General features: G+C 41.7%; 1 protein-coding gene across 1 annotated transcript in view; it reads right to left on the reverse strand.

Moving 5' to 3' along the window:
* Positions 1–6,532: 6,532 nt before the first annotated feature.
* GPA33 (glycoprotein A33) overlaps positions 6,533–27,853 on the reverse strand; it is a 107,833-nt gene continuing 86,512 nt past the window's right edge. The window contains exons 4-7 of the mRNA XM_069202742.1: positions 16,024–16,188; positions 14,496–14,612; positions 12,112–12,238; positions 6,533–9,602 (exon numbers count right to left, since the gene is read on the reverse strand). Of these exons, the coding sequence (XP_069058843.1) occupies positions 9,440–9,602; positions 12,112–12,238; positions 14,496–14,612; positions 16,024–16,188 (572 nt within the window). The 3' untranslated portion in view covers positions 6,533–9,439. The remainder of the gene's footprint in view (positions 9,603–12,111; positions 12,239–14,495; positions 14,613–16,023; positions 16,189–27,853) is intronic.

The following is a 27,853-nucleotide window of genomic DNA, read 5'->3' on the forward strand; positions in this document are numbered from 1 at the left end:
TAGCCTAAGTGCGCCTGTCCTCCACCCTAACCTGAGAAAAGCTGTCCATGCGCGAGGATGGGTTGGTACGTGTGAACTAGGAATCTTGATGTGTGTGCAGAAATGTAGGATCTATAGCAGACGTATGCAACAGGTATGTACAGTTGACAAAGGGATTTAAATTGAGGAGAATGCTGTGTGATGAAGGTTAACAAGATGAGTTTTCATGAAAATGATAGTGCACCTAAGCATACTGATGTAGAAAGACTCCCTTGTTATGGATTGTATCAGCTATGCAGTCTCCACATATTATAGGTAATAGCACGATATATGGCAAAGACTGGAAACTTCTGTTTGCAGGAAACTATTAGGTAACAACTAAACAAGTTGGGGGATAGTGCATTTGAAGCTTTCCTACTTGCAAAATGCACAAAATAAAGCAATTCCAGAGAGCTGCAATATTTAACGGATCCATCAGTAAATAGATCTAATGTTGGAGAATGGATATATTAGTTTAGCAAGGTCTTAAGCACATAATTCAAAATATTCTGGCACGTTTGGAATGCAATAATTATGTAACAGAACCATCTCTTTATGAGAAGATATTCTGAAATCCTTTATTTGTTTATTTAAACTTCCAAATTTATTCACTTGGAAATATAAATCCTAAGTAAGACTCCCACAATACCAATGTGCTTTGCAAAATATAAAATGCTTCCTCAGGACAATTTTATTTTGTGTCATTCACATTAAAACAGTCTAAATCCTTTCATAAAGCATCTTTCCTAAAAGGTAGGATAAACCAATCATGTGTCATACTGGTTCCTGAAAAACTGCATATCCTAACTTAACATCTTATGTGCCCTATTATCATATGATGCAATATAATATCATTCAGAAAGCCCTAATAACCTTGGCTATTGTCATTAATCATGACTTCATGACTTCTAATTGATCAGAAATATAAATTATCATCGCTTATGTCAATTATCATTTTGTTATTTTCCAGTGCGAGAACAACGTTTTTATATGGATTTCACAGTGCTACAATAATTCCCCAGTAATACATCATGTATGTTAAAATGTTATTTCTTTGATTTGTTAATCCCTAAAAAGGTTTAGTGCTAGTTTAGCATTAAAAAAGTAATGCTAACCTGACACTAAAACTTTGAGAATCTGGGTCTAAATACAAATATATATATATATATACACATTCTGCAAATAAGTAAATTATAAAATGTGACCTCTAGTAGGAGCTCTTAGGAGTGGTTTATTTGTGTCGCCTGTGTACTTACAGGACATTTAAGGCCCATGGTTTATATTGATGAAAAAAAAAAAAAATCATGCACGCACATTAGAGCTGTGAGATCTTTTACATCCTATCTACAAGTTACATGATCTTATTAAGGCAAACGTTTGCACATTTCATGTCTACGTGGTTACGGTGTGTGTGCCAGGATAACTTAGTGAATTAATATTGAAGATTACATATAAGCCAAGATTGACTGGTTTGAAGAGGTCCGGAGACCCCAAGTCCACAAATCCTACTCAAGGTGTCTGCAACTGCTTAGAAAATTAACTAATATTAAAAGGTTAATAAAGGGTACATAGTATAAGAAAGAAAAATTTTAAAATGAACATTTTAAAATGTTCTGTAAAGATGAAGGAATATTATGTTGGAGGCTAAAAATTAAGTCGTGGGAGCAGAGCAAGTGCATGAAACAGAATATAGTACAGACAATGAGTGGCCTCAATTGAATTTAGAAAAGCTCCAACTTTTTCCCATAAATATTAAATGTTCGAACTTTTTTTTTTTATATTTGTTTGTGACTATTTCATAAGTATATTTGTTTGATGAATGTGTTTTCCTGCATTTTTAGTGTAATTTGTTTGCAGTTCAAATCATCAAAATAACTAGTCAGGGATCCCCCGCTTCCAGTAATGACTTATTGGAGGGTCTCCGAACTCCAATAACGTTTCAGTGGGGGGGGGGTCTTCAGGTTCCAGTAAGGATTAAGTGGGGGGTCCACAGAAGTAAAAAGGTTAAGAACCACTGCTGTAGAGTGACTCAACCTTTCCTCTTCCTGAGGTTCATAAATTGAGTACAACAGAGTTGGTGATGCCCATTTACTATGATAGTATGGTGTTGTAGGCAATATGTGAAGCCAAGTTAATAAACTTTTACAAGATAAAATAGATTACGCCATTGGTCGCATTCTGACATTTGGTAGAAAATATGATTTGGCGAAGAAAGAGTTCTGACAAAAAGAAGCCTTAAGACAACAGGAGATATTATCGTCTGAGTCAAGTTCAGAAAATTCATCAGACCTTGAGGAACAACCAGGTACTAGTAGTTCTTCGGGACAACCTTTTACTACTTTGGAGGAATACCGTTTTTTTTACAATTGAACCAACGACCTCAAAGAAAGCATCCAAGGGGAAAAGGAGAAAACGGAGATGAAAGAAGAACAGGAGAGGGGGAACTTCAGCAAGGAACCCAGAAGTCGCATGGGAAAAGTACACGACAGGGCAGGAGGAAAAGATAATGGATGAGAAACTTACAGTTGTGAATATCTCTTCCCATGTGTTATCTTCCGATGAACGTTCCGTTTGGAACTTGGATTATCCTTCTGTCCTGTTGCTAATTTTGATTATACAAAAGCCTGTATTGAAACTTTTCAATTTATTAGAAAACTAAAATTGCTAAAACTCTTTACCCAACAGATGGATAAGCACGGTCCACAGCAATAGATAAAAGACATAAATACTATGGATTTGCCTACAGAACTCTGTATAGGTGACATTGGAGGTCTTGCTACCCTTCGTGAATTGGAAGTGGGGGAAAGATTGTGGGACGCAAATTGATTTGTTGAGAGATTTGGGATTGGAGACAGGTGATACGAGCAATAGTATATTTAAGTTCAAATCTAAATGTAATCCCACTACCCCCATGACAATAGTGATGCTTTTCACGAGGCAGTGGTTTTTGATTTGATGAAACTATGGAAGGACAGTAAGGACACCTAAGCTAGTAATCTAACACCAGGCCAGCGAAGAGCAGTGATTACATTAAGTAGAGCTACATCTTTCGTAATTAAACCATCTGACAAAGGTGGAAATGTAGTGCTGTGGGACTTGGAGAAATATCAACGAGAAGCAAGGGGACAGTCGTTATTCGTGAACTGTTATAGAGGTAGACAGTGACAGTATACCGGATTTCGATGATTTCCTATTATGATTTACTCTCAGAGAGTTACAACAATGGTTTACTCACAGATGACGAGTTGCAATTTCTTACAGTAAAAAAAAAAAAAAAAATCCATTGGTACCCTGTTTTTACATGTTGTCAAAAATTCATTAGGACAGCAAGGACTCTCCAGGAAGACCTATGGTATAAGCAAGAGGGAGTCTCCTTGAGAATACTTCAATATATCTTGATTATTTTTTGTGCCCCTATGTACTTTGAATTGCTTCATATTGTTGACACAATATGGACTTTATTACTAAGATCCCCCTTGGAAACCTAGCTATAATATGGTGACTATAGACGTGGTATCCTTATCTACTTGTATCAAACATGAGCTAGGTATTCAGGCATGCCTGCATTTTTTCAGGGACAAGCCTACAAGATTATATGAACATTCTAAATTGCTTTTGAAAACGTTGAGATTTTTTTGGGAGAACATTTTGTTTTCTATTTGAAGATCAATGGTACAGACAGGTTACAGGGATGGCGATGGGGAGTTCTTTTATTCCAACCTATGCTTGTTTGTTCATGGGATGGTGGGAGACCCAACATGTGATGTCAAATGAAAATGAGAAATGGTCCAAACAAATTATTTTCTGGACGAGATATATTGATGATATCTTTGTAATATGGGATGGCCCAATAGAATGTTGCAGGACTTCTTGGTTTGGTTTTCTAATAATTAATTCAATTTGAGTTTTACACATTAGAGAGACAGACATATTATGGAATTTTGGGATGTTGTTGTAACAGTGGAAGGAGGTACCTTTCAAACCAGTCTTTTCAGGAAAAGTACTGCAGGAAATAGCATTCTACATGCCCGCAGCCATCACCCACCTAAATTAAAGTGGAGTATTCCGTACGGGAAACTACTTGGAGCCAAAAGAAATTGCAGTACCGCCCAGAGTTTCCAGAGTGAACAAATAAATATGATTGGGAGATTTAAATGTAGGGGAAATCCAATAAAGGTTATTAGAGATGCCTGTCATAAGGTTGCAAAGGTACAGAGGGAGAGTCTCTTGGTTCCGAAAAGAAAGAAAGGGAATGAAGATATTCTGAGATGTATTACCACTTATAGTGCTTAATCGGACCAGGTGAAAAAGATTATGAAACAATATTGGCACCTTGTGAGAACAGATAAGGCGATTTCTACAGATTGTTAGTCCCTATCCAAGAATGACATACAGGAAGAGTAGATCCCTGCAGGATATGTTGGCACACAGTTATTTGACTAAGAAAAGGGAGACCTTCCTGGAAAGTCAGCAAGGTTTTTATAAATGTGCAAAGTGCAAGGCCTGCAAAAATAGTGTGAATTGTAAAATGTACACGTTACCCACAGGCAAGGAAGTTAAAATCACAAAATTCTTGAACTGTAATTCTGATTTTGCTAGATATGTTATTTACTGCCCATGTGGACTTCGATATGTGAGGAGTTCAATTTTTCCAATGAAAAAGCGTATTCTGGAACATTGGCGTGCCATCAAGAATAATAATGTGAATTATCCGGTAGCACATCACTGCAGATTGTTGCATGAAGGGAAAATGGATAATATGTCATTTTTTGGAATTGACAGGGTGCTGCTGACACCGAGAGGAGGTGATAGGTAAGGGAGTCCTAGTAAGATGGCATCTGAGTATATAATTAGACTAAATAGTAGACACCCGTGGGGATTGAACCAGGATGAAGAAATTTATGTTCATGTTTGTTAAATAACTTAACAATTGAAAAATAGTGTTACAGGGCGTTGGTTTTGATTTTTTGGTTCGGGGATTAGGGGATCATAGTTGGCTTGTATTATGTTTGTTTGCTCACACCCCGAGATTACATGTTTTATTTATGAGGGAATGATCTCAAACAGATTAATTAACTAAGTATAATTTGATTAAATGATAGGATGATATAACATTGCTGTACAGCCACTGGGCATGTCTCAAGCCATTATAATGTCATTAATAATGGAAATTGAATTAATTCAGATACGTTTTGTACATTTTTGATAATGTGATTACTGATATTATAATAGCAGTATGGTAGAGAGTAGTAATAGGCAAACTTGGCGTGGTAATGGGGCAGGACAAATTGGAAGTTATAATGAAATGAATTAGTTTTTTTCCTTGGTAATACAATGGATTTGGGCAGTATTTTTACTATGTTTAGTGAACTGAGTAGTATTTTTTTTATGGGGGATGGAGCCCCTGTAAAATATTCGGGCTAAGAAAAAGACCGCAATGGTTGAAACGCGTAGCCAATGCAATCAGATACAATGCTACCAATAAAGGATATGAAAGTTACTAAATAAACTTTGAAGTCATTTGGAGTGCCGGGGTTCTGTTTCTCAGATGGATGGTAAATATTGACGGGTCCTGCGCCCGGAGCTGTGCACCGATACCGCTTGGCGTAGGTCAGGAGGGAATGCAGGGACCGTTTTTTGAAAAGAAGGAATATATATCTTTTATATACATAAAGATAGAGAGAGAGAGATAGAGGGAAGGAGAGAGAGAGAGAGAGAGGGAAGGGGAGAGAGAGAGAGAGAGAGAGGGTGGGGGGAGACATACTCACTAAATTATATCTGCATATAAATATATATATATAGATATATAAATGACTGCCGACATTTAAGGCATTTATGGACACGAAAAGAGTCCATAGTTACACAATGTGAATTACAAATTATACATGTTTTTCAGTTCAACATATGTGATGTCAGATGTGATGGCGCCTCTGATGGACAGGCAGAGTCAGACTACTGCGCGTTTATGTGAGGAGTCGTCGGGGTGGTCAGGGAAGCCAGCTCTGTCTGTACATTTGTCCCGTGTTTTATAGTTTCCGGGAGATACATTCCCAGTTCTTCTGTGCTAGTTTAACAAATGTGATTGGTAGCCCTAAGCAAAGCAAATATTGGAGACACCCTCAATTATGATATAAAACAAAAGCCTCTTTCAGATAATCTCTTCTGACTTTCAGGTGTCTATGAAACATGTTTAACTTTTTTTTAGAATCATTTTTTATCTGATTTTAAAGTTTAACTATTTAAAATGAACTACTGAGTCAAACATTCCAGTTTGAGAAATCTCTCCTATTGCTTTATAGCCCGCTGTAGCGGACTATACCGGCATTGAAGGCCCGCTCCAGTGTTAAATTATGAGAGACGCTGGTAGTCCAAGGTCAATGCAAGCCTCTCAAGGAATCGCCACCAAGAAGTTGTAAGAGGAGCTCCAAATGTGGATCATTTACACCGGAGCCACAGGCGGGCGCGGAGGCTGGGCCTAAATAATTTTCAAGGAATAAATCAGCACAACTCAGAATAAGCTAAAAAGTTTATTGAGAACCATGTTCACTGGTACCAAAGATGTGTTTTCCAAAATGTCACAGGAGAATTAAACACGTGAATTCATGCTGCGCAGATTTATAGAAAAAGAATCTTAATGTAAATATTCGCCACTTTATTTACAGTTCTGTACAAATATAAAAACGTTAGTTGGAGCACTATAACCCTCCCCTCTGGCTACTCCTGAGTGATAAAAGATGCATAGGAAAGGGCCCTCTTCTAGGGTAGGTGGAATGGAAGGCACGAGAAAGACTGGAAGGGACAAGCTGAGTATCACACATACAGGACCATAAAAGAGGAAGGAGACATTGTGGGTCACTGAGTCATACGACAACCCTCCCCTGGCCACTGAATCTCCTACAGGCACGTTTTATTCCCCGCCCTGGTAGTTGTGGACTTGCATTTATACCAAGAAAAGCAAATCTGCAAGAGGCTGGATGCTGAGCAGCATGCAGGACTGGGCGAACTCCCACCTGAAAGAGCAGACCTGGGCATCTCTTCCGCTTCTCATTGTGTACAACTGGGAGGCATGGACTTTGGGGCAGATATTGAGGGCTGCTTACCTGTGCCCCAGGTTCAGGCAGATAGGAGGTTCATATGCCTTGCTTTTTTATACCCTAGAAGGAGGAGCATGTACCTGCTCCAGGCTTGGAGACAACCCAATCAAACACACCCTACTGAAGATGGATCCAAATAGCTAGCATCCCAACTGGTACTCTAGTGGCTCACCAGCTTTTCAATACACAGGGTTGTTTAGAAGTGTTCACTGCATTACTGAGAAAGTGTAAAACATCCTACATTGCACCAGTATTCTACTGAAGTACAATTGAGTGAACAGTGCACAACTGCGCAAATACACAAAGCTAACCTCACTGGTCATCAGCCCCTCTGTTCTTCCACTTTGGCAAGGGCCAGCCTCTCCACGGTGAGGTTTGCACAAGACATTAACCAGTATGAGATAAATCCTCTATCCTCGTCTGAGGCAGCCTATCTTCTAGCGTCACAACACATAGGTGTACATTTCATCACAGATGTAGCTCATCGTGCAAGGTCACCATGAAGCACGGCTAGTGGGGAGACCAGGGGACCACATGGAACTTCTCTTGCATCCCCCCCACGCCACGAGGGACCACTGTGACTTTATCAGGCCCACAGAGGATGCCATTAACTCCCTTATGCTACCCAGGGCAGTGCACCGATGGGCCTTTGAGTATCTGCAGGAATTAAGTGTTGGCAACAACTTAAGACTGCAGCCCTAACTTCACCACAGCAAGAGCTATGTAAGAACACAACGCCTTGTACAACAGGCAGAAAGAGTTTGAGCAGCTTTGATAAGGGCACATCCTTTGTTATATTATCAGACTTTTGCTTAAGAGGCCCCATGCCCTGACTTGTTGATCAACCGCACTTTGCATGATGGGAACTGTAGGCCCATACGTAAAATAGAAAGGAAATTATACACTCAATGCACGAAATGTGCTGGTTGATAAAAACCAGGATGGCCACTGCTGTGTCAAAGTAATTATTCCACCACAAATTCACAGTAGCATCTCTATTTCTAGCTTAATATGATAAAAGCAACAAACCCTCTTGTATGCTCCACACACCTAGTGAAGAAACGTTCCACTGATCTTGGCCATACTACATAGCACATACTATAGGTCACCCTCCCATACCAGGGAACACCCCAGGGAGGGTTCTCGTCCCATATTTAAGGCATAAGTAGGTTAGGTCCCAGATTTAAGGCATAACTAGGTTAGGTCCCAGATTTAAGGCAGCGCGGGTGCTCACATTCTGACGGCAGAATATCTGCTGTTAAACTTCGGTATTTCAGCTCCAAGGCCAGAATAATGTAATCTAAATCTAAAGCCTGTGCCACTTTCATCACAGCACTTTCAATCAAATCTCCCTCCGTGTACTGTGCCTGGGGCTCATCGTCGTGATTTAGTTTACCAGCTATGAGAGTAAGGAAGCCTGAAGATAGAAAATGCTAACAAAAAAAGATGTAATTCTATGGAAAGTAATTAAAATGGGAAAAGTCAGCGTCCACTAAACTGGGCAGTAGACATAGAAGAGTTACTTCGGACATCTACAAATGTCCTCTGGAGAAGGCTACAGAACAATGGTGTACGGGTTATTGCTGGAATCACTTCCCTTACTTTCATGGTATTTTTCCAAGAACACCTAAAGGGATCAACGGAACATGGTGAAGTGTGAGCGCGTGGGAGTGTTTACTTGAAGACCAACATGGACTACATTTCGAGGGAAAAGAAACCTTGTAGAAATGAGAAATGTGGACACCCGCCTAAGTAGGTCTTCTGTGATCCGCTGAAATTTTCCCGCTCCCACCACCACGTGCTTATAATATAAATAAAATAAACAGGCTTCCATAGATGCACTTCCCAAGTAGAAGAGCACTATTAGGACGCATGAAATTTTAAAAATGCCACCTTGAAGTAGAAAAAAAACAAACGTACTTAAAAATAAAAAATATCTGCATTACCTACAAAAGTAATTGTCAGTGAACACCAGCATGTTTTTCACAGTCTAGATCTAAAATTAGCTTGCCTGTAATGGTTGTTAAAAAATATTACAATGAATATTGTCAGGTTGTTCTAAAACAACAGGTCAGAGTTTGTTTCTGTTCCCCTTCAAGTAACTCTAGCCCTGCTCAGAATCTTCCAGCAAACCCAGGACTCCAAAAATTCTCGCCAAATGCACATCATTGGAAATCTAAGGGCATTTGCCACTCACGGTTCAGGGCTTCTGTACTTGATTACAAGGCAGTGGCGCTGAATGCAAGACATTTTCAGTGGTTCTCTTAAAATACAGTGTACAAAATGCATCAACGTTCATTTCCTCCTCAGTCTTCCCCCACTAATGTCTAGGCGTCCACTTCATTCGCAATCCGCTTTGGTTTGTTGGCGGGTGGCATGGGTGGCTCTGTGCTTCGGCGACCATGTCCTTCCTCCTCTTCATCATCATCCTCATCGTCCCTCTGTCTCAGAGGTCTTCCTTGTTGGGTCGGCGGTCCCTCTTCTCTTTCACTGCAAAACCAGATCAATTATAGTATAAAAGCAAGAATTTCAAGTATGCGATTCATTACATTAAATAACAATACAACACGAATAAAAGTTTCTGCTCACAACCTAACCTCACTGAGATAGTCAGCTTAGGCAGTTATTGACTACTCTACGCTCTGTATTCTGCGACTCGAACAAGAACATTTGGAAGTTCAAACAACTTATGCAAGCTGAGCAGAACCTACACAATTATTTAAGATCCAGATTGCTCAGGCTTCTCCTGGGCTCAAAGAGCACAATCTTGAGTATGAGTTTGAACCCAAGCCCCACTCGGAGGCGGGTGACTTCCAGTGAGACAAGCCTCCGTTAGGTCCTAGGGCAAACTCACGCCAGAAGTACACTGAATAAGTAGGTTGGCACCCACCACAGTTGGCAAGGTGCCGTCCTGCAAGAACAGAACTGACGGAGCCCGCACCATTTCACCTGCCTGTGCTGACCCCTCTATGCGAGTCGAGCTAAATATGTCGGTCAGCAACAGAACTCTGCTGCTGTGTCAACCCTGCCCGAGGCAGGCTCAGGCCCAGCAGATCTTTGGATGGCCTGAAGCTGTTGCATATGAGGGGAATGTCAAGAGAGCTGGAGCTGTCACAGAACAACAAGGACACAATCCAAGAATACGACACGAGAGCTAGGAGAACAGCTGAGCACAACCAACGGGAAGACAAAAGTTCAAATCATCAACTATGCAGGCTTTGTGTCCTATACCAGCTTTCAGTACACTGCTCTGACAACTGAGGCATCATGCCCGACTCCGTAAGTGTATTAGGAGGGCGACCTGAACAAAGCTTCTCCTCCCTCTTCTGTGCCAAGCATCTCGCATAGAAAGTTATCCCAGTAACAGACCTAGGGGACAAAAATGGACTAGTCGATTAGTCTAGAGCAGAGGTCTTCAAACTGGAGGGCGGGCCCCTTAGGGGGGCCTCAAGTGTTCCCGGGGGGGGGTGGGGGAGGGGGGGGGGGGCACTGGCCAAAAGAAACATTATACAGATAACATGCCTTTGTTTTAAGCAGAAGCATGTTATTGCATTTTTAAAAAGGTAACAGTACTTAACTGCAATGTTTAAATAGGTCTAGGCATATTTAATCATTGCCATCTTTATAAAACAGTTGTGAAAAATTCTGAGGGGGGGCCCCAATGATTTTTATTTTTCAACTGGGGGGGCATGGCATTAAAAAGTTTAGAGACCACTGCTCTAGAGGAACTGAATGTCACCTTCCCTCTTCTCCCCTTTCCAGGGACCTTCAACATTGCTGGTCACCTGCAACCTGATCCCAGCATTGTTGCAACCAAAGCTCTGCTACATTCCACTCTAGTTATGCAGCCTGGGGTCCTTCCAGGTTTGTGGATGCTCTTAATTCTGTGGTCCTGCTGGTAACAGAAGGTATTGATAATGACCCTTTCAAGTGACATACAGACCCACTAAGGTGAGGAAAGCTTTTGGGTTCCAACCAAAATTTACTAAATGTACTGCATGAAAAACTATGAACCATCAACCACAACAAGTCTGTAGCTAGTGTTTGGTCTCTGTTTCTAACCAGTGCCCATTACAATTACTGGAGCCCGAAAGTTCTGGGGCACAGTACAGACATTTAACTACCTTTTCCAGGTGGTTCCTGTTTCCAGTTGAACACCATCCATCTTTGACTTGAGTAGACTTTTGAGTGGATTTTGAAAACGCCCTTCAGACCTTTGGCTGAGACTGCTGAGATTCTGTGGTACCACCTGTCATGCTCTCCAAGAATCCAGGCCCAGAGAAATAATGTGAACTGTTCATTGAATGGAGTGTGCAAACAATCTACTGCATCCCTTCCAGGGATGGCAAGTCATTTGGCTGAAGTCAAGGGATCAGGATGATCCAACCTCCGAATAACCTGCAGTCTGGAGCCTGAGAAGGTGATTTAGTTATCACTTCTAGGTGCTAGGAAATCTTTGGGAGTCTTATGTTGGTCTCTGAAGGTGCCATAACCATAAGTTTTATTTTTCTGTGTGTTTCATTTTAAGGTCCAATCTTTCCTGAAACCAATTCAAGTTGCTGCCTTTTTCCAACTAAAGCCTCTGACTGGGTACTGACCTTTACTACATGTTGTCCACCTCCCACTGGTGGTTCATTAACCACTTTCAAACACCAGTACTGCAGACTACAGGACACTGAAGAGAAACGACCAACAATGCTGCCTATCCCTCCAGTTTACTCGTGGTCCAAGGGAAAAGGGTCAGGAGGGACCAAAAAGAACAAATTAGAAATCCAATCTAACTGAATAAAAATGAACAACATTGGGAACCACTCTTTTTTGTCAGACTTGTTGTTTAACCGTAAAAGTTATTAGGGATCTGCCAGCTACTGACAGAGGTAGGAAATGGAGTTTAGCCATGGTGAACTTGGCCAAATCACTGTCCCAAAAACAGTTCCCCAAAAACAACTTCAGAAAATTTCAAGATGAAAGAAATTGGAGGGGGTGGTAAGGGACTCACTCCATCTCATAGTCTTCCTTGTCATCTCTGTTCCGGCAACAGCAGCAGTAGGCAATGATGCCGATGAGTACCACACCAGCAAGGCTTCCTCCGATGATCCCGGCGTAGAAGGCGATGTTCATGGAAGCTGCGTAGAGCACAACACATAACAGAAGCTTGGCAAATGTATTATACTATGGCACCCTCCATCATTAAAGCACATACACTCTACACACACTTTCCTCCATCCGACACACAGTAGGGAAAACCAGAAGTGAGTAAAACTAAGGATTCAAGCTAAAGTCGGTGACTTTCTATAAATCTCTAATTTCATAAGAAAACACACACAGATTCCCTATATACATGTTCACACAAAACTAGTGGCCTAAAAAACACAAATGAGAAGGCAGTACCAACTCTTACTTTTAAATAGCTTTCCTATATTACATATGAGAAAAATACCAATAGCAATACCCTCTAAGGATGATAATCAAAAGATAAAACAATTTTTAAAAAAAGAAAAAAAAAAAAATCAGACGACAAATTCACCTGGTCGTCTTGTATGCAAGATCTTTAAAATTTGAAACATACCTCACATATGGAACCAACACCACAACATACGTAATTAAAGATGGTGCACACACAATATTCAGTGTTAGTAAATCATTAATTTTGCATTTAATAATTTTATTCCGGACCTCTGTACCACATGTTGCCAACACATTTGTACATAAAATCATTAGTTTGTGGGACACATTACTTGGTGCTTATGTAGTTGTCAATAAAAGAGTTTGCCAGACTCCTTCCATGGGTTTAAGGTTTGGAGGATGGGTTACTGAGTCACAAACAATTCCATTATATCCTATGGACATCATAAAACGGCAGATAGGATAACCATCACATTTGTAAGAGAGTAACCCGTCTGCCAAACTCTTAATCAGGCTAGGAGTCGGATAGGATGTTGGATCTGTTCTTTTGAGTTGATTACTAAAAGTGCACTTTGAAAACATGGCCTTTAACTGTGAATCTGCATCCTCCTCCAATCTCCTGCATAAGGTAAAAAGGATCACTTTTTCTATTACAGTTGATACAATGTATCTTTGGAAAGATGTATTGTGTAAAACTAAGGACTCTGTTTACCTACTTGGAGTCAACCCTGCAAGGTGGAGTGTTTTGGCCCATCTTAATTCCATAGGCCGGGAGTGTATTGGGATGGCGGGATTCACACAAGACGCACTCGAAGACAATTTGGGCCTGCCCACTATATGGGACTCTTGCTACTCATGTGGTAAAAATAGTATTTTGGGCACTTGGAAAAGTGGTTGTTCATCACTCAGGGAGAGTGTGTCGGATGGTCACCCACAAAACAGGGGTATAGGAATACAATCATTGCACAGTAAAGATATTGGTCAAAGACTCTGGGTCGGATATAAACCCCATCACAGAGCAGTGGCAGATCAAGCCAAGCTGTTATTGTTTGCTTGGTGTTTTCAAGGCGCTGTTGTCTTTCTGAAATATACTCAAGACATTTCCTGGAAAAAGTACCTCTTGTGCAAGAGCGATCCCAGGCAGATGAAGAGACTGAGAATGGAGTGCATCCCTACCGGTAACTGGAATGCATCCCCACCAGCGGATGGAGTGCACCCCAACCAGCGGATGGAGTGCATCCCAACCAGTGACTGGAGTGCATCCCAGGGAGGCTTCTGACAGACAACAAACCAAAGGTAACTGACCTTGTTTATAGAGATCTAAAGGAAAAAACACAAGACTTAGGAAGGACCTCCCCCCCTTCAATGCTGTTATTCTGCTCGATGGTAACATTAATTCACTTTAATCTAAAGACCCAACTCATCCTTACTCAAAAAGGACTTCTAGCCACTTTACGACCAAATATGTATTTTAGGTTACGCCAATTAAGTAGTAGTATATAAGGAAAGACTAATTTAAACCAAACTATCGACCATTACTTTAGGACATATAGTCAGATGAAACTGAAAATGATCAGGTCTGCAACGAATAATCAACATCCATCCGGTTTTAAAAGGAAAATTCCTGGCTTTAGTGTCTCCATCCTATCACTACAGGGTGGACACCCCGATTCCACTGGCAAAGGTCAACTTCACCAGCAACCACGGCAAGTAGGAGCTCGGAAAGGGGTTTCTAGCAGATGATTTACATCAGGAACTGAATGCAGGCCGTGGCTCAACAGCAAGAAGGGTTTGCAACAGAACTCGAGTGAAGCGTCACTCCTCCGCCTTCCTGCCCGACTGTCTCTCCCTCGCAATCTGGCCTTAGATGTTTCCAAAGTAACCTGGGTCTGGAGAACCTATTTACTCAACCTCCCCCCCCTTCCTTCCAGAATCAAGTGCATTCAGAAACCTGGGTACATGACGAGCAACACTCACGAGGCATCACGGACAGAGTGATGTTGCAGGATTCCTGGCCAACGATGTTGCTGACCGTGACAAGATAGAAGCCAGAGGTGTCCGCAGAAATATTCTTCAACGTCAGGGACCCTTTGTCTGCAAATAAATTAATAAATAAATAATTGTGTTAGAAATAGCCAGAGTAAAAATGTGCCCCACTGAAGGCAACAGGACACTGCTTGTGAAAGCATACTACCCCCTACATACCCAGCAGGCTGAGCTCCTGGTCTGAAAAACTAAAGCAGGGTGGGTGAGGACATCAAGAGAGAACATTTTCCATATGAAGAAAAGATAATTGGGCTAAATATGTTTTCTGCACTTTAGAGGCAGCAGCAGGTGTATTTATCAGACAGATACCACTTTATCTGCCCCAGTCTTTACAGCCCAAAACCAAATATCTACTCCCAAACCATAGAATTAGAGTTACCAGCTACAAGATATTATCCCTGGCGTTTTAACATCTATTGCAAACAAACAGCCCCCTTCTCTTCCTCTTTAAAAGGAAATATTGAAAAAAGCTGAAAAGTGTTTTTAAAATTATTTAAACTCCATGTATATAACATGCCGTCCCCAACTCCTCCCTTTCTGTCATTTTTTTCGAAGCATTAGTTTACCAAATACTTCCATCGATACAAACATCCCAACGCCATCTGTGTAGGTTTGTTATTTTCTGCCAGTGTAGTTTCACATCTATAGGTACCAGTTATCCCCAAAATGTCCTGCCTGATCCAGCGGCGGCCTCCAGGTATTAAATATGGCGAGAGGTGATGGAGTCCCCCAGTGTCGACTGAGCAGAAATGGAAGGACTTCCTACTTGCTCAGTAAAATGGGATTTTAATCTATCCTAGAGCTCCTTTCATGCCGTTTTCAGCATGAGAGCAGCTCCAGGATTGGTGGGAGCAGGCTAACCCTGCACTCATTTTGAGGCTGGTAGCCTACAGTGCGCATGTCAGGCTGGCTGTAGCTGGACAGCTGGCCAACCCGACATGCGCACTGTAAGGGGCAGCAATCATCCTGCAATTGCGGGATGCAGCCCGCCCCTGCCCTCATGCTGTACACGGCGCAAGCGTGAGGGCAAAATAAAATGGCATTCTGCCATTTTATTTATTTGTTTGCCTGCTCCGCACGCAGCAGGGTGGGGCGACGCTCCTCAGGAGGAGCCACCCCTGGCCCGATCTGCCCCACTGAGCACATGTTCAACTATCAGAACCTGACACCATCTGTGGATGGGGGAGCAGTGAAGAGTGACATCTACTCTCCCTCCACCGGCCCTTCCACTCTCCCTCAGACGAACACCCCTTGCCCTGAATACGTCACCCATCTACTAATCTTCCCCACAGCTCGCCCTCTTTTTAAATGTTTTTGTAAGTTTAATTAAATAAACAAAATATTTGACTCTTTACGTGTGCCTTTAATATATGGAAATTATGTATTAAAATGCAATGTTAAAATGTTCTGAACAGCAGTGAGTTCTTGTTAAGCTTGTAGATAGGGGGTTCTCTCATACCTGTCACAGCAGTCGCTGGCAGCGGGCGCAGCTGATTGGTCACGCTGTAACTCTGCCAGGTGTAGGTGGGAATTGGAGAGCCCTCCTCTGACACGCAGTTCAGTGTGATCACCTGACCATACTCCACCGTCCCAGTGATCGACTGCTTTGGCTTGGATGGAGCGACTAGACAGACAGACACAAAAAACACAAGGATACATTACTTGTAACAAGGACTCCCGTTTTTTTTTTTTTATTTTTTTTTTAAACATTTCCATCTGTATTTATCTATATATATATATATATATATATATATATATATATATATATATATAGGCAATCTTATTGGTATTTATCCATATTTATTTTGTGTTTTGAGAATAAATGGAGTCTTAAAATGGTAGATTTCCACATTTATTTAACTAATAAACATACACCCATACTTTAATGGCAGTCACGTTTTAGCAAATTAAGAAGCCAAATATAGCAAATCACTGCACCCACAGGATTTTACAAATATATTCTAACAGTGCCTGTTTTTAGGGAACTCTCAACCTATTTATTTATTTATTTATTTTTTAACTCCCTATGTGGTCTGCCTGCTCAGCTGCTCTTCCTGGAATTCACAACAAACCGCATGGAGAATCACTTACAAGAAACACAATTTTCAGGATTTTACCATTTTAATAAATAAATACAGACCGGAAACATTGTTTTCTGTCTGTACATATCTGTAAAATTCAGTAAAAACAGAAAACTGTGAGCCTTACTCAATGGGACTGTTTGTTTCCAACATTGGCCGGAAGAATAGTAGTCGCACAGACACAACTGAAACATCACTTTATTTGTTTTTTGTGACGTTGTGCTCGTTATTTCAAAACAATATTTTCAAATCAGCAGTGAAAGAAGTGGAGCTCTCATGCTCAAACTGCTGCATATCTGGTGTGCACGTGGTGAAACTGTTGTACGCTGTCTTTTTTGTCTGCTGAATTCCATAGCTACTACTGCCGTGGTACGCGCAATAGTAGTCCTACATGCTGTCCTTGCTGCTTACTTTTACATAAACGCTTATATTTCAGATACAAGTCGTTTCGGTGTGGAGTCACCTGTTTTAGCCATTCGGTCTACTGCCTTCTTCAGAGCATTCAGTGTATATTTCTTCATGTCAATGCAGACGTCATGAGATCCTATTGAATAAAACTCCAAAGCACAGAGATAAAGAGGTAGTGACCATGCTAAGCTCCACCATTGAAAAAAATCTTCCTGTTCGAGTGGAATCTGATTTGACAGACACATGATTCTTAAAGGGAAAACTAGTATGCCGTTTCTACAGTACTATTTCTACAAGTAGATTTTGTCCGTTTTATTTTTATCATTCTGTTATTTTGCATTTGAACTTTTCTCTTTTATTGTGCACTTTTTGTATTCTTCAAAAGTTTTAAAATCCAGAATATTGTGCCTCTTCCTATTTTTCCTGACCTCCTGAGAATTTACAATAGCACGGTCCAAATGGAAGAAAACATTTGCACATTATGTGAAGGTCTGTGGGTCAAATCTCACTCTTGGAAGGAAAGGTTTTCTTCTCATGAATTGCCTTGGTTGTGAGAGGCAAGACATTTTTGAGAATTTTGCAGATTTCAAAGAGGATGAGGAGGAGGATGCTCTTAATGAATTTGACACATGCATCCAACAATTAGATTTGTACTTCTTGCCAAAGGTCAGCAAAGTATTGGAAAGGCACAATTTTGTAACGAGAGAACAGAAAAGTGTGGAAATTATCAATGTATATATAATCAGTCTAAGGAAATTGTCTGTCGTGTAAATTTGGAGCAACAGTGGAAGAACGCATAAGGGATCAATTTATGCTGTGTTGTCACGTAAATAAGACAAGAATAATGGTTGAAGGATGATCCAACATTATATGAGGTGATTACTATTGCCAAACATGTGGAACATTCCTTGGCCTGTCTGGATGAACTAGAGAATAACAAGAAGTCTGAAATCTGAAAAAATAGGAGTAGAGAAAGAAAGAAATAATACGATGCAGCCAACAGTAACAAAATTTAAGGGAGTGCGTTACAGGTGTGGTTCTCCTGGGCATGTAGCCTAGTTCAAGAGGTGTCCAGTGATTAATGTCTGCAAAATTTGTGCATAGAAATGGAACTTTGCCAAAAGTTGCAGTTCACAAAAAAGTTCTAGTAATATGAATGTATTTTCTCTGAACCCGAATATACAGTTGAATATTGTATTCTATCAGTGTCAACTGGAGGACAAGTGAAGAAACATCCAAAAGACTTTATTACTATCAATGGGTTGCCTTGAGAAGCCTTGGTAGATTCTGGAGCCTCGATCACGCTTAGGTCAAATTAAGTAATTGATAAGTAGTTGAGCAGTATATTATCTCTAAAGGAAACGAACGTCAAGCCTGGTGGCTATGGCAGACAGACCATAGACTTGAGGATTTTTTTTTTTAAGCAGAGATAAATTTTCAGAGTAACAAGATCAAGGGGAAAGTGTATGTTCCAGTTGAAGGAGACCGTGTTCTTAGTTGGCCTTACCTAGCGTTAGACTCTAATGCTTTTTTCCCCAGTTAGACTCAGGGAAGATTATATTAATGAAGTATGGGGAAAAGGATGTACAAATAATTCTTTTGAATGAGAGTCAACCTGGATTTGTTGAGGAGTTTCCAGAAGTGTTCTGTGAGGAACAAGAATGCTTAAAGGGCTATGTACATCAAATAAAGCTGAAAAAAGGGTCTCTAGCTCTTGCACACAAGGTTAGATCAGTGCACATCTCTTTGAGAAGAGCAGTTGAATCTGATTCTAAGAGATTATGCTCCGAAGGAATAATTTAATCTGTCAAAGGATCAGAGTCGGTTGCCCCCATTGTTGTTGCCCACAAACAATTCAGTGAGATTAGGCTGTGTGTGGACTTAATGACTTTAGACAAATACGTGGTTGGTTGTTGATCATTTTCCTTTAGCCAACATCACTGATATGGTTTCACTTTTGCATGGTGCAAACGTTTTTTTTTTTGTTTTGTTTTTTAAACAACCCTGGACTACACTGCTGCATATCATCAAATCGGATTGCATCCAGACTCTATAGATATTCCTATGTTCATCACTTCATTTGGTACATTACTTTTTGTAAAGATGCCATTTGGTCTGGTGTCAGAATGAGGTACAAGGAATGAGATTAGTAGTGCCAGAAGGACAGAGAGAAAGTTAAAGGTCTGGGGTATGAAGGACACCAAGGTTTGATTAAGACGAAGGCAAGGGTGGGATTCAATTATTGGTTGCCCGGCATGGATCTGCATAGTGAGAGAGGTTAATAAGAGAATAACTGGACTGTGTGAGGAGTGCTAAGGTGTACAGAGTGAGAACATCTCCCATGCAGATCAGAGATGTTCCCACAAAACCTTAGGAGACCATTGCAATGGACATTGTTGGACCTCTGCATTGCAAGAGTACTGATTGATATCGCCTTGTAGCTCAGTTTTCTTGGTGGGTGGAGATTGGGATTATGTCTAGCACAGAGACCAAGAGAATTGTAGATTTCCTAAATCTTCAGTAGAGAGGGACCGCCAGACATTATGCTCACAGACAATTGTCTACAGTTTGTTTCTAGGGAAATGGAGGATTGTCTTAAAAGGAAAGGAATCCAACACAGAAAATGTTCATTACATCAGCCTGAAGGAAATGTAACTGTTTAACTGTTAGGTTTAATAAAGCAATCAAAGAGTGTGTGCAGTTGGAAATGGGTGCTGGTAGGAACTGGAAGAATGATCAAGAGTTTTCTGTGTGCATATAGATTCACTCCACATTCCACAACAGGCAAAGTTCCCTTTGAAATATTATGGGGAAGGAAAGCCAATATGGACACGTGTCCAGGATGGATTACCTGGGTTAAAGGAAATTGTGTCCATTGGGATGTGGATAATGGTTTGACAAAAGAAATAAAATCAGTTGCAGATCATAAGTCCAACTATGATCTACGCAAAGCAGTTTCTCAGCGCAATTTTTGTGTTGGGCAACAAGTTTTGATCAAACATCCTGTGAAAACTAGTTGTGTTTGAAAATGTTTGGGTCCTTTCAAAATAGTGGGAATTTATATCGAAATACAGTGAAAGTAGAAGATAGGAAGTTTTGGAATCTGAATTGGATAGTTCCACTCAAAGGGTCATTTACTGTGTAGTGATTGACGTTCTCATGTTGAGTATTAAAGTAACTTCATTGCTACGTTTCAATGTGGTGCTCATATTTCAAATCTTGAAGTAACTTCATAGCTAAGTTTCCTTTTTTGATGTATCTTAATTGTTCATTATTTACATATTATTCCATTCTCCATAGATTGATGTGAATGTGTGTCTTTAATAACATTTGTTGGCTCCTTATGTTGTTTTCATTATTCTCCATTTTAGAAGTTTTTTGTGGTTTTGCTTATTGTTGGGGGTGGGAGGGAGGTAGTGCGTGGTATCTTCTATATGGTTCTTCTTACGGAATGCTACCATGGAATGTTGGGCAACATCCTAGGTCCAACTGGGGGGTGGGGGGGGGGGCAGTTTAAGACAATAGCAGACCCAAGACATGTTTTAAGGTGCTTCTTAAGTGGGTGGGACAATAAGTACTGCAGGTCCACTAGTAGCATTTCAGGAAAGTAGCATCTTACTGACATGGTTACCCCCACTTTTTGCCTAGTGTCAGTGTGTTTAGACTGTAGTACACTGGAATCCTGCTGATCAGAACCCCAGTCTCTGTGGTCTCTTCTCTATATTTGGTTGCTGGTAACCATTTGCACCTCACAAATGGCATACTGGTGCACCTATGCAAGTCCCCAGTATAAGGTCCTTAGTTACCCAGGGCATTGGTACACCAGGGGTCTCCCATGTGCTGCAGCATGTATTATACCACCCATAGGAACCCATGCAAACTGTGTCTGCAGGCCTGCCATTGCAGCCTCCATGAAATGGTGCATGCACCTTTCACTTCAGATATAAGGCTTGCCTTATATTGCGGTCACTCCATTTGGACACTGTAAGTCACCCCTCTGATAAGCCGTCCAGTCCAAGGGCAGGGTGCATATCCATACGTGTGAGGGTATTCCTGCAGGAGCAGAGTACCCCTATAAACCAGACTCCATTACCTGGACTTTGTAAGTGCGGGGAAGCCATCTTAATGTATGTAGTGGGCACTGGTCAACATGGGTAGTCAAATTACATGATGGCCTCTCCAAAGCTAGGCATGTTTGTTATCAACCATGTTAAAACCATGCAACTACATCGATTTCAGTGCTAGTCGCATGATGCTCTGTTCTCTGGGGTTCCTTTGAGGATTCCTAGTTCTCCCTGTACAGCCTTACGGTGTCTGGCTGCCAGCCCGTGCTGCTACCGACCCCAGACACTGTTCTGTCCTCCTGTCAATGAGCCTAACTCAAGCACGGGAAGGCTGAACAAAGGATTTACTGCAAGAGAGACGTGTGACCACCTCTTCCTTTAGACTGGGTGTCTGTGGGCTGGGTTGGGGTGGCCTCTGAGTGCAACAGATTGCTTTGAAGGGCACATTTGGTGCCCGCCTTGCATAATCCAGTTTGCACCAGCGCAGGAACCCCCTGTTCCCGCTCTGACGCGAAACCACACAAAGGACAGGGGAGTTACCACCCCCTGTCTAGCTCCTTCTCTAGGGAGGTGCTCAAAGCTCTGCCAGATGGCCACTTGATTCTGCCATCTTGAAAATAAGCTATGCAGAGGCCCTTGGGATGGGAACATCTGACCGGTGAAGCCTGGTAGACAACATCCCCGACCCCCTCCGATAGGTGGGTCACTGCAGATAATGACCAACCCCCTTCTAGGGTTACTTAAGGGCTCCCAGAGTGTGGGTCCTAAGATTCGTCGAGCAAGACTCTTCAAGGAACTCTCTACAAGAAATTTTCTGCTACTGGCCTCAGGAACCACTGCTGGTCTACTTTTGGAACTGAAGCAAGTCTGTATCCAGTTTGGAGGGCTCCCACTGCAACATTGTTTATCCAGCTTCTGAAAGATTTCTGCAACATCTGTGGCTGTGCATCCTCCACGGTCACAAGGACACTGTTTGCATCCAAGAAGGAATCTCCCTTGGAGTGAAGGAGTCACTCCCCTGCATCTGCAGGCACCTTGATATGACAACGGGCTGGTGGATCCTGCTCTCCCACACACAACAAAAAGGCTCTGCTCACAGGTGGTGGTTCTGTGGTCCTCTGAGGTTCCCCCTTGTCTTCTGACCAACTTGAGAGACAGTGGGCCCTTGCTGCAGCCACCAGACTGGAACCCTGTGCACTACATCTATTGCACTTACCAAGGTTTGTTAACTCTTCCTCCAGGAGATCTTCAGGCTCCAAGAAGCCCCAGCCTTCAGATCTCTGCAACTTGAATATCAGCTTCCACTCTGCAGCTCCTGTGACTTGGGACTCCTATTTTGTTGTGCTGCTGAGGCCTCCCTGCAGCCAGTGGGTCACTTGTGGGGTCTCCTCCAACTCTGGTTGGCTTTCCTCCCTGCTAAAGACCTGCCCCGACTCTCTTACAAGGGTCGAGTCACTAGGACCTTGCTGGTCCTCAAAAACCTACAGCCTTCCTTGCTACAAATATTTGCATTTGCCAAGTCTTGTTGGTGATCCTGCTGGGTATTGACCCTCCTACAATCCAGCGATCAATGTGGGACAGCTCGTGGTTAACTCCAAGGATCTCTTGTATCCCCTGACTTTGCAGTTGTATTTCTTCCTTCACCGTCCTGCAGGAACTTCACCTCAAGAGGGTGGGCATTGCCTAACTGCACCGCCTGGACATCTCCGAGTGGTCTGGACACTGGCCCCTTCTTTTTAAGGTTCCTCATGTCTGGAATCCACCTTTGGGTTCCACCGACCTGGTCCATGGGTCACAACTGGGACTTCCATTGACTAACGAGGGCTTCCAACTCCACTTTGCCCCTATGCACCTGGGCTCCCTGGTGTAGCTATTCCAGTCCTCTGGGTGTCCACAGGTGGGGGCACTCTCCAGCCTTCTTTGTGCCAATTTGTTTCCTTGTTGTCCACTGGGAAGGATCCAGAATCCATACAAATCCAACTGCAACAGTCCTGTGTTGGCCTATGGGACACCCGGTTCGATAACAACTCTACACCTGGGGATTTCTGGTACCTATCTCTGGCAATTCTTCCCCCTCAACCCCCCCCTCCACCCCAACCTCTGGGATTCTAACACACTTATCTTGGTTGGACATCTCCATTCTTATACCACATTCTTAGTATATGGTTTGCCCCACCATAGGGCCCCATGTATTTCTATACTTTTCCTGCTTGTTACTAAGTATATATTTTGTGTGTAGATATCTCCAAGTGGAGATATACCAATGTTGGAGTAATCTTAGTGCTGTAATAAAGAATATTTTATGTTTGCAACACCTGGTGTGGTTCTTTCTTGTGAATAGTTCCTGACTGATTATTGTGGTATAGCAAATGCTTTACACTCCTCCTGAATAAGCTTAAGCTGCTCACCACAGCTACTCCTGAAGAGCTTTTGCTATCTAGACACCTATACACTACCACTAAAGGTTTCCAGGACTCAGTATAGGGTGCCACACCATTATCTGAGTCAGCCTCTTACAGCATTTAATTTACAAGCCCTGGGTGTGTATATAGTACCACTTTAGGGGAGGCTTACAAGTAAATTAAATCCGCCGATTGGGTGTAAGCCAATTTTACTATGTTTAAAAGAGTACGCACAAGCCCTTTAGCACTGGTTAGCAGTGGTAAATGCACAGAGTCCTAAGGCCAACAAAAACGAATTTCAGCAAACAGGAGAAGAGAAGGCAAAAAGTTTGGGAGAAGACTGCACCACAGGCTGTCCAGTCCAACAGTTTGCGACTTTAAATGGGTGTGCAGGAGTTTATACTTCCATGACCCATTGCAGACTAGCTGTACAGCCTTTCAAATTATTCCATCTGATTTGGAAAATCTATTCTCAACCAAATTGGGGCCATAATCCAATATGGTTTTCTTCCAAAATTAGATTTACACCATTGTGCCTTTCCGAACTCTAATAAATAAGGACATATTGGTCATATTTGTGGCCTGCTTGTTGCCTTCATCCGCTGCCAAAATGTGGTGGATATTCCATCCGCCGTATTAACAGTGCATCTCAGTCGAACAGGACAACTGTGGACAGGACATCCACCATGTTTTGACAGAGTACCCTATCCGCCCAAGCCGATCGTCCTTAGTCTTTTTGGAAGTGCTTTTTAGGGAACTTAAGAGTCCTACAAGGTCAGCCTGACAGAAACTTGTCATGTGTGGATCAAGCAGCTAGTTTTAAACCCGCAAGTGCTCAGGACTGCTGTCAATCAGTGATGCCTAGTCACAGAGTTGGGTGGGGTCAGCAACTCTCACTGACCGCATCCCACTCTGATGAATAAGAGGAGATCATCCTCCCATTGGCTGACACATGGCAGGGTCTGCCAAAAAGAGGAGGATTTTTTTTCAAATTATATGGGTGATTGTGTGTATGTATGTCTATTTGTGAGTGCGTGCTGCGAATGGGTGTCTACGTACTTGTGAATGGTGGATGTGTGTGCTTATGAATGGATGGGTGTGAATGAGTGTACAAATGGATGGGCGAGTGTAAGTGTGCATGTGTGGCCCACCCACTACTAAGCCACATTACATGCCACCACTGGAAGAGTCTGCTGAAAAGATGTCAGGACACATGTTTTAATGTGAGTAATAGTTTTTTTTACTTAATCATCAAAATACACAACTGGCAGGGAAGCCGTAAAAGACAGCAAGTGCTCCCTTACCCTTCAAATACTAACATTCCTTTCTTACATGAGCATTCTAGCTACATATCATACCAGTACTTGCATCATCACACTCTACAAAGCAAAGACCCAACATCTGCCCCAAGACTTTTGCAGCAGTTTTCAAATAGTGAGTTACAGAATATTCTTGGAAAACCCAGAAACTTACTCCTGCGCAGAAGGAGGAGCTGAATTTGGCAATTGTGAACTGGATTTTGTTTTGCAGTCCTATTGTTAATCAGGAGCCCAACTCCACCTGAAGAGGGCTCCTCATTAAGTCAGAATGCCATAGGCACAAGAAAGACACGTCCTCCTGGGCCACACCTGATTGCTGTGGGGGGGCATTAATACAAGTTTCACCTGGAGAAAGTCAAATATTAGCGTAGACTACTTTTCTTAGGGTTCTTGAGGTGGGACAAGTCAGATGACCAAGTTAGGATGACACATAGATCGTAGCACACATTAGTACTCACATAGTTCATGCTACAATCACATGTACCTCTCTAACCATACATACAGACCCACCTGTAAATAGCACACTGGTGCATTTTTGCAATTGCTAGACAATACAAAAGGAAGTTAGTTTCCTGCTGCCAGCTGGGACAATATGATGTGGAAGCCTGACACATTACATGCGAAGGAGTCCATATCCTGTCACAATTTTTATGCCATAGGAAAAATGGAATCTGAAAAGTTATTTCATATTTGTAACATATTTTACATTCAAAATGTTACTCCATCCAGGTTTTTCAAAAATATTCGTCTGGCATTTATGTATTTGCTGTTCTTATGGGGAGACAAGGTGTGACAATGCACACAAATGTAGTCAATTCTGAATTGATGTAGGGTGTGTTGGTAATTTGTGGGCCTGAGCTCAGCCGCTACCCATGGAAACCTCCTAAATATAGACATTTCTGAATACTAGACACAGAGGGGAGTCCACGGTGCTGCAACACACTGCCAGAATGGGTCAATTTTAAAGGCCAACGATGCGATTTATCCATTTTGTGTTTTGGGGCATTGCTTGCTATGGCTGGCTGGCCTTTTTATTGGAAAAGGCCGAGAATACTAAGTGGCAGGACGTTTATGAATGCCTGCCGATTCTGGAACTTTCCACCACAGAAATGTGAAGAAAATGTGTGACTTTAGCCACAGTTTAATGTTTGAAATAAATTCTGGGTAAGAAAAACATAGTGGGAGCCATGTAAGTCATGCCACTCTCGATTTCTTACCCCACCAGCTCTCACCTACTACCTAGTTTTCAGAAGAATCTGAGTTGAATAGGTTTTCATAAAAGGAAGCCCAGATCATGCCCACATACTGACAGCCAAAATGGATCAAGTTTCAAGGCAACAACTTGAGGTCCCCACTCTCAGATTAGGGTCTACCTACAAAAGTAAGAAACCATTTGTGTTGGGAGAAGCGTAGGAACACCAATTAGTTGAACATTTGTTAATATCAACTCAATGTATCACCATTTTGTGGCTTCCAATTGTGAGTGGTAGGCAAAGTAGACCATATTTTGCAAGATGACCTCTTAATCACATTACCTTATGGGTAACCCCAAGGGTAGAGTTGTACAAATAATCACTATTCTTAACCTCAGCATCTAGGGCATAGCACATTTAGAAAATGAATGGATTTCCTTCATACCCATTTTTTCATTAGATTTTACCAAATGAATTGATGAATGGTCAGTACACAATGAAATATCATTACAAGCAGCAGTGCAGTTGTTGGCTCTGGGTACCATGTGCTTTTCGGCAACCAACAAACTCTAAATAGTCCTACAACTAGAATGGTCTCATTAACGTAATGGTACAGCACTTTTGGAAATCTTGCATCGGACAAAAAGATGCAGATGAAAATGTCAGCCATTTCCATTTTTCCTACTTACTTTCATTGTGTTTTTTTTATTTCAACAATTTGTTTCTTTGGGAAACCCACAAATGACGCCCTGCTGGATTGGTAATTGTGTCTACACTACTTTTCAGAAATGTATAGCTTTCTGGGTTCACCCATGGGTTTCTTGTCTGTTTCCACCACAAATTGCAAGTATGAAGAAATCACAAGATCACAGCAAAAATCAATTGCTGCTTTTTAAAAATTAAAAAAAATTTCCTATAAAACTGATTTTTTTGTTTTACAATTCTGAGTGTTCCTGAAAATTGGGAGGAAGGTGATCTTAGTGAAGCAAACCTTCTGTTAATGTCATTTTAGAGGAAAAAACATACACTTTTTGTGAACAATTTTCCCTATTTTGTTTTAAACAAAATTATATATTTTTTATATTTTAACTATTTTCTCAGTTTCCTCACAGGCAATCGACAAGCCTGGGTACCTTTAGAATTCCCAATATGTGGGGAAAACTGACACAAATTTGGTCTGACTACCTTTTATGGGGAAAAAGTTATAAAGGCTTAAGGATGCTATCCCCCAAACATAATAAAAGTCTCAACCCTGGGCAGAAAGCCTCAGTAACTAAGAGGGTTAAGATCCATCCATAAATCCACAACACTCCCTGAAAATGTTCTCTGTTCAAAACGTTTATCACCTTCAATTTTACCCCAGCCTCATTCATAATTAGATGTAGAGCAACTATCCAAAGCTCAACCCCAACTGAAACAGAAGACAACAAACAGCCATGAATCCAAACCTGGTTCTCCATAATGAACCTGGAAGGCTTCACCCACAGATGACACCCACTTTAAAATCTTATTTGCATCCTTGAGAACAAACCTTTCATCTCTGAAACAGATTTCAGACTAACAGCGCAAGCACTAGTGCACACTCACCTGGAAAGAGGCAATGTCCTGCTCTGCAGGCTCTCCATCACTACACCTGCTCGTCTGGAAAGCATCTTTAATGATGAAGGGAGTCTTTCATCCACTTTCTTGGCTGCACACCACTCGCTCACTGATTCCCGCAGTAAGCTTCATCAGGTCTTCTGCCCCCTTGCCTCCAGTCGTTTAGACCACAGCTTCACATAAGACTTTTTAATGAAAGTATTATACACCCAATATTTGGAAT

Source organism: Pleurodeles waltl, chromosome 8 (genome assembly GCF_031143425.1).
Source record: "Pleurodeles waltl isolate 20211129_DDA chromosome 8, aPleWal1.hap1.20221129, whole genome shotgun sequence".
Lineage (NCBI taxonomy): Eukaryota > Metazoa > Chordata > Amphibia > Caudata > Salamandridae > Pleurodeles > Pleurodeles waltl.